We start from the raw sequence: 10,662 nt of genomic DNA on the forward strand, positions 1-10,662 counted from the left end.
AGGCACAGCCGGGACACGCACGGGTACCCACGGACACGAACAGGCAGAGACACGCACACCCTGGTGAACATTGCTGGCCTTTATTGGCATCCGCAGCCCCGCGCCGCGGCCGCGCTCTGCGCGCTCCTCGCGCCGTGCGAGGCCGAGCCCCGCGCTCGGCTCAGCGCCGGCGGCGGCGTCTGCGGCTGGAGCGGCGGCGCCGGCGGTACGCGGAGCGGCGGGAGGCCCGGCGCGTCTTACGCACGCCCCGGCGGCGGGAGCGGCGGCGCCGGCTGCGGCTGCGGCTGCGGCTGCGGCTCCTGCGGGAGCGCCGGCGGTAGCGGGCCATGCTGCCGCGGGGGCGGGGGGCGTTGCGCCCGCTTTTATAGCGGAGTGGGGCAGCGAGGGAGCGGCATCAGCCGTGAGGTCACAATGCTTCCAGGGGAGCCCTTGTTACACCCGAGATGTGCAGAGCCAATTTCGCCAGTGAGGTCACAGCAGGTCACAGTGGAACCCTCGTGGTGCCAGAGCTTTGCAGAGCTGGCATCACCAGTGACAGCACGGCTGGCCTTTGTGGCGCCAGAGCTTCGAAGAACCAACATCTCCGGTGAGGTCACAGTTGGCCAGGATGGAATCCCTTGTGATGGCAGAGGTTTGCAGGCTGATGTCACCAGTTATAGCACAATTGGTCCTTTGTGACATCAGAGTTTGGAAGGACCAAAATCACGAGTGAGGTCACAGTTGGCCAGCGAAGGCCCTTGTTACACCAGAGCTTCCAGAGCTGATGTCTCCAGTGAGGTCACAGGGGCCACATGGACACCCCCAGCCACAGCTCCAGCATCTCCCTTGCCCGCGCAATGCCCAGCAGGGAGCAAGATGCTGTCATGTGAAATGTGTCCGTGTGGTTCCCAGGGTGGATGCCTGGCCTTGTCATTGTGCCAGTGAAAAAACTGATGCCAAAAGAAATTGGAAAGGAATCCTTTCCTGGGTTAGGTGCCCCACTTCCACTGGACAGCACCAAGGGGAACCATTTCACTGGGCAAGCAAGGCAGAACAGTCACACAGCCCCAAAAACTGATGCAAAGTGCAGTGGGGCTGCAGAGAGAGCAAACTCTGCCTTTAAAACAAAAAAGGGGAATATCTTGTGCAGGGACTGGCCTGAACTGCCTGGAGGTGATGGCCTCTCCCAGCGAGGCAGAGCAGAAGCCCCAAGAATAGAGACCAGGGACTGTCACCTGAAGAGATGTTCCTGGGCAGAGCCATGTGGGGATGCACAGAGCACCCTGGGCTCCCAGCAGCCAGCCCTCAGGCTGAGAGAGTGCTCTTGTCATGGAGAAAGAAGTGCCTGAAGTGCTAATGGCTCCAAAGGATGACAACAGCCCGAGGCAAGAAGGGATTTGGGACCGTTGTACTGGGATTGGTGGTGGCTGGCAGAGGACAAGGAGCTGCATCCTGTGCAGCCTCTGCCTCTATGGTCTGGTTGTCTTGGTGCAGACCCTGCTGGGACCACTCACCCTTTTAAACTCTGATGCCGTGCCTCATTATTTTCTTACATTACACCACAACTCTGGAACTTCAAGGAGTTCACTGAGGTGGAGTAACAGACAAGGAGGGTATTGCAGATGTGTGTGTGAATACTTCCCTTATCTAGCTGACTGAAAAGCAATTGCTGTAATTGAACTGAAAGTCTGCTTGGTAAAATATATTTCAAAGTAGAAGTTTAATAGAGGTATATGTAAATCAAAACATTCTGTTCCTCCCTCAAATGAATATTCTCATATATGAAACACCATTGCAGATTGAAGCCAAAATTTCAAGTGATTTTATTTCAATCAGCTGTGTTAAAACATTTAGAAGACCATTATTGATCTGGCTTACCGAGTGTCTGAATGATCAACAGAAAATTGATCATTCTCCTCTTAGAGGTGGTCTGAATCTCATTAGCTTCTGACTTTTAAACACTTTATTAATGCATTTCCTGTAAAAACACATCTGTATATGTTCTTGGTTCACCCTGTTGGAATGTTTCTCCAGGAAAATTATGTACCCTAGGCATGGGCACACGGTCAGCATCTTACCAGTGTGGTGGCACGTGGACATCTCCTACTTCCCAAGGGAAACAGAGTGGCAAATTCTGATTGGATCGTAGAATTCAAATTTCCTCATACAAATACCCTAACTGCATTATTTACTCTATAGTACTTTGACATCTAGACTTCCTTCCTGTGCAGAGTCAGCTGGAAACTTATTTGCCTCATGATTCTTAGTGTGGTTTGAAAGAAAGTAAAATTATAAAAAGAAAACAAAAAACACGCTTTGGATTAGCTCCAAGAATCTTTCATTTCAACTTCCTACCAGTAACCATAGTGGTCTCTAGGGAATGTTGCACAAAATTACTAGTAAGGGGAAAAAACTATGGTCTTCTGGCCTCAGCACTGGTAAGAGAGTTAGGAAGCTTTGCAATATATTCCTAGTGTGATAGCACAAATCTTTTCAGATTACAGGGCCTCATTTATTTCCCTGATATCCTGTCAAGAAAGGAACATATGAATGTCTCTAAAATACCACCTAAAATGTTTTCTTAGTCATAACTTTGGATACCAAGATTTCTGGAATATGGGCTATTTTTGCAATACAATTTACTGTTTCACATTAGTGCAGACTTATTCTGCAAATTTCGGCACAGTTTTTCTAGTAAGGAAGAATTGGGGCAGAGTTGCAAGTTCTTTCTCAGTTTCTGTTTGTTCTGACAGCTGGAGCACCATGGAGAGCAGAGCCAAGGACTGAGGAGATGCCGCACAGCACAGCTTGCTAACATCAAGATGAGCTGCAAGCCTCTGAACTTGGCAAACCAGAGGCAGCATCCCAGCTGTACAGCTGAGGCATCAGGTCAGCCACCAGGCCAAGTGAGAGAGTAGAAAGAAGAAGGGTAGCACTGCAGCTCAGCCTTTAAGGTGGAATGGTGGACATGTGGTTCTCCTTGTCCTAGAGATGCTGTGTGAGACATCCAAAAAGCCTTCTGCAGATACAGGCATACTCTGTGCTCAGAGCCAGCCACAGCCCAGCAGCAGGAAGGTGTTTGAAGCAGATTGAAGGCATTGCCTTGATGCTACACCTCCATGATTCCTAGTTTACTGAGCATGAGGATGGCACCCACTCAGTTACCTGCAGGAAATGTCTCTGTGAGACTGAGAATACAATTGAATTTTCCCTCATAGTATTTCACCATCTCTGTAGGCATGAGTGGGTACAGGCCTATTTGATTTAACTTTCTGTGTAGATGCACAGCATTCCCAGGGCTTAACACAGTAGCGTATAATGTATTCTACAGCTCCTCTTTGAATAAGATTTGTGAAACACTACATCATAAACAAATATTTCTTGAAGTAGAAAATGTAATGATCATAATATTGATATATGGCTGAACTTGTCAAAGCATTTCAGTTGAGCATTTCAGTATTATTCCTCTTTCATTTCAGATGACTGTGTATTACAGAATGAACCCAGTCAGAGCAGATCAAACCAAACAATAGATTTGCCCCATCAAAAGAGAAATTTTACCACAGAACCATTGTCCAGAACAACTGTTTCTACAGGGGACTAGTTGCCACTCAAAGCTGTAAACCTCTGAATCTGGGCCAGAAAAGCAAGGCTCCCTTTGAATACATAACGAATTACAGAATGAATTATGGATGGGCAGAGTCCAATAAGATGATGTTTAGCAAGTCCAAGTGTCAAGTCCTGCATTTTGGCCACAACAACCCCCTGCAGCATTATAGGATGGGGACGGTGTGGCTGGACAGTGCCCAGGCAGAAAGGGACCTGGGAATGCTGGTCAACAGCCGGCTGAACATGAGCCAGCAGTGTACCCTGATGGCCAAGGGGGCCAATGGCTCCTGGCCTGTATCAGGAATAGCGTGGCCAGCAGGAGCAGGGAGGTCATTCTTCCCCTGTACTTGGGACTGGTGAGGCCACACCTTGAGTGCTGTGTCCAGTTCTGGGCCCCTCAGTTTGGAAAGGATATTGAGACGCTTGAGTGCATCCAGAGAAGGGCAACGAGGCTGGTGAGAGGCTTGGAACATAAACCCTGTGAGGAATGGCTGAGGGAGCTGGGGTTGTTCAGCCTGGAGAAAAGGAGACTCAGAGGTGATCTTATCACTCTGTACAACTTCCTCAAAGGTGGTGGTAGTCAGGTGGGAGTTGGTCTCTTTCTCCAGGCAGCAACTGACAGAACAAGAGGACACAGTCTTAAGCTGCACCAAGGGAAATATAGGTTGGATATTAGGAATTTTTTTTTTATGGAAAGAGTGATAAAGTACTGAAATGGTCTGCCCAGGGAGGTGGTGGAGTCACCATCCCTGGATGTGTTTAAAAAAAGTTTGGATGTGGCACTTGGTGACATGGTTTAGTTGAGGTGTTAGGACTTGGGTTGGACTCGATCTTCAAGGTCTCTTCCAATCTAGTCATTCTGTGATTCTGTGATGTGCCACCTCCTCTGGTGAAACATGATGTACATAAAATTCAGAAATAAAAGGTCAATTATGTTTCATTTGATGGCCTCACTACACACAGATTTTCTTACCTGCGGTGGGCTGGTTAGCCAACCAGACTTCCAAAACCATACCAGACAAAGCCAGTCCCTGTCTTCCTTTCTCCACTACAACTGAATTTCAGGAAAAATACAAAGCTTGACTACAGCCTCCTGTATTCACCAGAAAAGCTGATATATATCTTCCTCCTCTGGAGAAAGTGGACCTTCACACCACTACTTGGACACACTGGAAGCACTCAAATGAAAAGCCAGCCAAGTTGTGTCAATCTTTGGCCCAGCTTAATAAAATTACTGAGCCATTTAATAGCTCTTCTATAGTGAAGGAAGACTATAAGCCTTGGCTATGAAATAGACTAAAACCTATCACTCATGCTTCAAACTTTCCCAGCAAAACCAATAGATTTCTTGGCTATGTTTTGGACCCATCATGGGCCTCATTCTCTCACAGTATGTAAACCTATAAACCTGTCTGGTCAGGCTGAAAACATTGCACTCCCCTAGATGCTAAAACAACCCACACTCCCAGTTACACACCAAAGGGCTTTGTTAGATGCCTGGCCCCTTACAAAGACCCACATCTTTGAGAAAACTGATGCTGACAGCTTGATTTTGTTTGGTACCTTCTTTTAAACCAGTTGCTTGTTTCATATTTGGAGAACTCTTAAAATAAACTTAATTCCCTGGCACTGACTTTTTCTGGTTAGTATATACAAAAGGACATAAAATACAGGGGAAAGACATATTGATTTTTGTTTCTCTGTATTTTTTTTTTAGTTTTCCCCATCTAACTCTTGCTTATTAATTGAGAGATGTCCTCCTCCTGAGACAGTAATAGAAAGATCTCTTAGTAATAAACTTTATTATGATGTAAAGGGGGTTCAGCTATATCCATAAAAACAGAGGTAAACAGGTGAATTGCATGATGTGAAGTCACATGTAAAAGTCATCGCTGGGTAACAAAGTCAGATCTGGCCTTTTTCAGTATTCCTATCAAAGACACATACAAAAGGTACAATTACTGGATAAATATTATTGAATATTGCACCTTCATAAATTGTATAATGTGCTGTCCAGAACTAGGCTATCAGATGGTGTCATCCTAGGCTGACACCTTGTAAGAGAACTTTCTCAATAAAAGCTCTTCACTTCAGGATTCTGGATGGGTACCAGAAACATCAAAGAGCTGAAATTGTCACATGTTGCTACAGCTCAGCCAGCAGCTAGAGTTGCATTATGTTTTGAATAAGGCCATTATTAAGCTTCTGACCCGAACTGTTCATTTCTTTGTCCAAAGCGCTTTCTGTAGGCCTATGAGCGTTCTATTAGCACTATGAAACTTCCTGACTTCTTAAGCACATTCTACTTTCCTAAATCCTCCTCTCCCTTACTCCTGGCAGCTCTGGCTGCTTCCTGAGTATTTAGCTCAAGTGCTAGCTAAAGCTGTTGCATGCTTGATGATTCTTGTGGGTCCCTTCCAACTCAGGGTATTCTATTTATATATGATTCTATGATTTTGTGAAAGGCTTGTATCTGACCATCAAAACAGCATTTAAAGAGGAAGATAATTTTCTGTGTAAAGGTATTCTAAAACTTTGGAAAAGCTTTGAAACCTGTGGGGACAGAAATTCTTCCTAAGTGCTGGCAAGTTAAAGCCAAACACATTCCACCTGAAAACATGAGTGCTTAACCCTGAGGATGGGAAGCCACTGGAACAATACTTTAGGGGTGCAGTGGTTCTGCTTCACTTGAAGTCCTTGAATCAGTCCTAGAGGCCTTTTCTAAACATATGTCCTAGTCCAATGAAAAATTATGTTCCTTGCAACAGGAAAAACTAGGCAAATCTCTACAGATTACACTGCACAAATGGGCCAAACTATGCAGTTATTGATGACTTCACACAGCCTTCAGAAATTCAGTAATCTGTAAAATATTCACTCAACTGTGGTAGGTATTGACCTAGAGTATGTTTAGCCTTTTTTTTTTTTTTCAGCTCCTCCTATTTTACCAACCAGTCTTTTTGAATCTTCATTTCTTTAATATTGAATTTCTACATGAAAAGACTTTTTCTTCCCCATCTGTTTTTCACTAGTTGTTTTTCTGATTTTATTTATCAACCTGTAATTCTGCCAATTCTGAAATATAATTTATATGAAAAAAACAGCTAAGGCTTATCACTGCAGAAAAGATTGTTCTTTTTATGCATAAGAGCTCTCCAACTGTTCTTTCAGCTCTTTGATATGTGAGCAAGGAGAGTCTAGTGTGTAAATTATCTTTATTATAGTTTTGTGTGGATCTTTTTTGCTGGGTGGAAGTTAGTCGTGTCAAGCTCAATAGCAATGCAATATGCCACTTAACACTAGTAATTGCTTGGTTTTGAATATTAACAACGGGAATCTTGATTTTCCATGCAGTGGACCAGCTCACACCAGCATCAAGCAGACATGACTGGTTTAAATCCAATACTTTCAGAGTGTGAGACACAAGCTTGGGTTTTTTTTCTGTTTTGTATCCCTATGTGTAGGAATTCCCTTTTTGTCCCCTCTGATCATGGGGTGGGAATCCTACATGGACACAGATAAAAGACGAAAGGTGCTCTTCTCCTCGGGACTAAATCCTGTTTATTATCAGGAGCCACTTCAGATCCAGGCAACACCTCAGGGGGTAACAGAGGCCGAGGCGTTTGATTGAGAGAGAGCGCCACATCCAATGGGACACAGGTGAGGAGAAGGGGAGGGGAGAGCAGGTCAGGGAGAGCCCATCACACTTGAGGTTTGGGGGGGGGAAGGGAAAGGTGTGTGGAATAGACCAATGTGACACAGTGCAATATAAAAACTACTCAGTGCAAATTCCCAATCACCCAGTGCAAAACAACAAACTAAATAACTATTTAGCGCATCACAACACCTATGTGTTAAAAACTTATTAAAACCAATATATGATAACACTACAGAACAAAGTGATTTCTGTTTTGTGACTAAAGTTGTGGTTCCACAGAAGTTAAGGCCAATTAAATCTTTGGCTGTTGCAGTTTCACATTTTTGTCCTCTTACAGCTGCTTGGTTTCCCATTGTCCATCTTTTGGTAATAACATTAATGCTGTCTGACTGCATGATGGGCTAAATCAGAAGGCTTACCTGGCTGGGTGCAAATCAGTATTTTGGTAAGATTAAAACCCATTTATTTAATTTCTCTGAATCAGTGCATGATACAGATGTGCAGTTTTCAACTTAGGTGCAGATGATCAGTGAAGAATCACATGGATCAAGTAGCCCAGACTTGAGTTGGCAGTCCTCCCTTTGCTCAGTAGTGCATTTAAAGTAAAGCAACATTTTCTGGTCTAAAGTTTAATTTTGTTTGAATTAGGCAGTGTCATTAGAAGATCAGCATAAGAGAAATACAGATTGTTATATAATTATAATTTGGGATAGAATTGAGGTGTTTAACACAGAAAATAAAGTTGGGCTGCTCTACAGTACACAGAATTTGGTTACTGTTTTCATGCAGAATGAGTTCATGGATAAAGATGAGGAGAAGTTAATTTTATCTGATGTTCATGCCAATTAAATGTAATTTTTTCTTAGAGTCACCACATTCTCAGAAAGAGGGAAGTACAAGTCAGATACCCTGAGAAAGAGCTTAAAATATCACTGAACTGCACTACAGGCTTGTGTAATTGCTTTTGAAGTTACACAGTGGAGGAGGAGGAGAATGAAACTACCTGCATGCATGGCAGCACCAGGTGCTAGTGCTAGAGAAAGAAAAGGAAAGGAGGGAAAGGAAGGAAGGAAGGGAAGGAAGGCTGGCCTGTTTTGCCTTAGTTTGCATTGGGTTAGGGAACACCTAGGCAAACCTGACATCCACAAATCCATGGGTCCTAACAAGATGCATCCAGAAACACTGAGAGACCTAGCATACAGCATAGCTGGGTTGCTTATGGTCATCTTTGAAACATCATGGAGGATCAGGAGAGGTGCCTGAGGACTGGAAAAAAGCAAGTGTCACCCCAGTCTTCACAAAGGGCAAGAAGGAGGACTCAGGGGACCACCAGCCAGTCCCCCTCACCTCAATCCCTGAAAAGATGATGGAGCACCTCATTCTGGAAGCCATCTTGATCCACATGGGTGACAAGAAGGAGATCAGCATGGATTGAGCATAGATTCAGCAAAACATCATCCATGGCCAATCTGATTGCTTTCCACAACTGCCTGGATTGCTGGATGAGGAGAGAGCAGTGGATATTGTTCTACCTGGACTTTCAACACTGTCTCCCACAACATCCTGTGGACAAACTCAGGAAGTGTGTCCTGGATGAGGGGACAGAGAGGTGAACTGAGAACTGTCTGAATGGCAGATCCCAGAGGATTGTTATGAGTGGCACAGGGTCTGGTTGGAGGCCTGTGACAAGTGGTGACCCCCCAGATTCAAGAGTGGGCCTGGTATTGTTTAACTTCTCCATCAGTGACATGGATGAAGGGGCAGGTGCCTCCTCAGCAATTCACTGATGACACAGAGCTGGGAGCAGCGGCCGATACCCCAGAGGGCTGTGCTGCCCTTCAGAAGGGCCTTGACAGGGTGGAGAGATGGACAGAGAAGAACTGTCTGAAATTCAACAAAGGCAAATGCAGGGTCCTGCATTTGGGGAGGAAGAACCCCAGGCACCAGCACAGGCTGGGAGCTGATCTGATGGAAAGCAGTTCTGTGGAGAAGGACCTGGGGTTTCTGGTGGACAACAAGCCATCCATGAGCCAGCAGCGTGTCCTGGGGGCCAAGAAGGCCAATGGTGTCCTGGGATGCATTGGGAACAGCATTGCCAGCAGGTTGGGGAAGGTGATCCTGGCCCTTTGCTCAGCCCTGGTGAGGCACATCTGGAGTGCTGTGTGCAGTTCTGGGCTCCTCAGGACAAGAGAGACACAGAGCTGCTGGAGCTGGTCCAGCAGAGGGTGACAAAGATGATGGGGGGACAGGAGCATCTCTCTTGGGAGGAAAGGCTGAGGGAGCTGGGCCTGCTCAGCCTTGAGCAGAGATGACTGAGAGGTGTCCTCATCAATGTCTGTGGGTATCTGAAGGGAGGGTGTCAGTGGATGGATCCAGGCTCTGCTCGGTGGTGCCAAGCAATAGAACAAAAAGCAGCGGGCACAAACTGACACACAGGGAGCTCCACCTGAACATGAGGAAGAAATTCTTAACTGTGCAGTGACAGAGCACTGGAACAGATGGAACAGAAGGCATGCGGAGTCTCCCTCACTGGGGATATTCAAGAACTGTCTGGGCACAATCGTATGCCATGTGTTCTAGGATGACCCTGCTTGAGCAGGGAGGTTGGGCTGGATGACCCACTGTGGTCTTTACCAACCTGACCTGTCCTGTGATTCTGTGATCTTGGTGATGCAGCACAATACAACACTTCTCACTCAGTGAACAAATGGGTGGAAAGAAGGAAATAGCTGTATTCAACATCATACTTTTGAAGAATGGATAATGGCATCAATACCTAAACATTGGCTGAAGTATCACTACTATCAAAAACTGTTTCAAAGACCAAAATGAAAGGATGAAACAAGGGGACTTTGTCCTTGGCAGGGCTGAAAAAGGCATCCAGGGTATTTACACCATGAAGCATGCAAAAACGAACAAGAAGGATTGTGCCAAGTAATAATGGATGAAAGTCATCACTGTCAAAGCCAGTTACGACACTGTGACTATTTGTCAATGACAACAACTCTTCCTATGCACAGGAACAGTTTCATGTATGTACACTCCAGAGGCTGCTTGGAGGGATAGCTTCTACCTGCATCCCTGAAAATACACAAGAGGTGTACTCACCAGAACTACTGATCTCCAGGCAAAGCACAATCTGTTTGGCAAGTCTTAACCACAAAAGCTGAATTAAGGAGACGTGCAAATTAAATTTTAGAAGTGTAGCAGCTTAATAGAAGGTAATGAATATTTTCATAGCCACGAGGAAGGCAGCATTACAGTTCCTCACCAGGAAAAAGCTGAGCAAAATTAGTTGTCTGTTCTCAGTGAGAAACAAAATGAAACAATCCCAGAAGTAAGTTATCTGTAACAATGGGGAAGATAAATAATAATTCAGTTTTGACTTGTATTATATCAGCCTTTCAACCACCTGT

General features: G+C 45.3%; 1 protein-coding gene across 1 annotated transcript; it reads left to right on the plus strand.

Moving 5' to 3' along the window:
• The first annotated feature begins 1,308 nt into the window (after positions 1-1,308).
• SAXO1 (stabilizer of axonemal microtubules 1) lies at positions 1,309-7,219 on the plus strand. The gene is given in 9 exon segments (XM_054003980.1): positions 1,309-1,467; positions 2,733-2,885; positions 3,487-3,667; positions 4,461-4,621; positions 4,624-4,907; positions 4,909-4,985; positions 4,988-5,105; positions 5,107-5,147; positions 7,053-7,219. Coding segments are annotated over 9 exon segments (1,341 nt in total).
• Positions 7,220-10,662: the final 3,443 nt, after the last annotated feature.

The sequence above is a fragment of the Vidua macroura genome, chromosome Z (assembly GCF_024509145.1).
Source record: "Vidua macroura isolate BioBank_ID:100142 chromosome Z, ASM2450914v1, whole genome shotgun sequence".
In the NCBI taxonomy this organism is placed as follows: domain Eukaryota; kingdom Metazoa; phylum Chordata; class Aves; order Passeriformes; family Viduidae; genus Vidua; species Vidua macroura.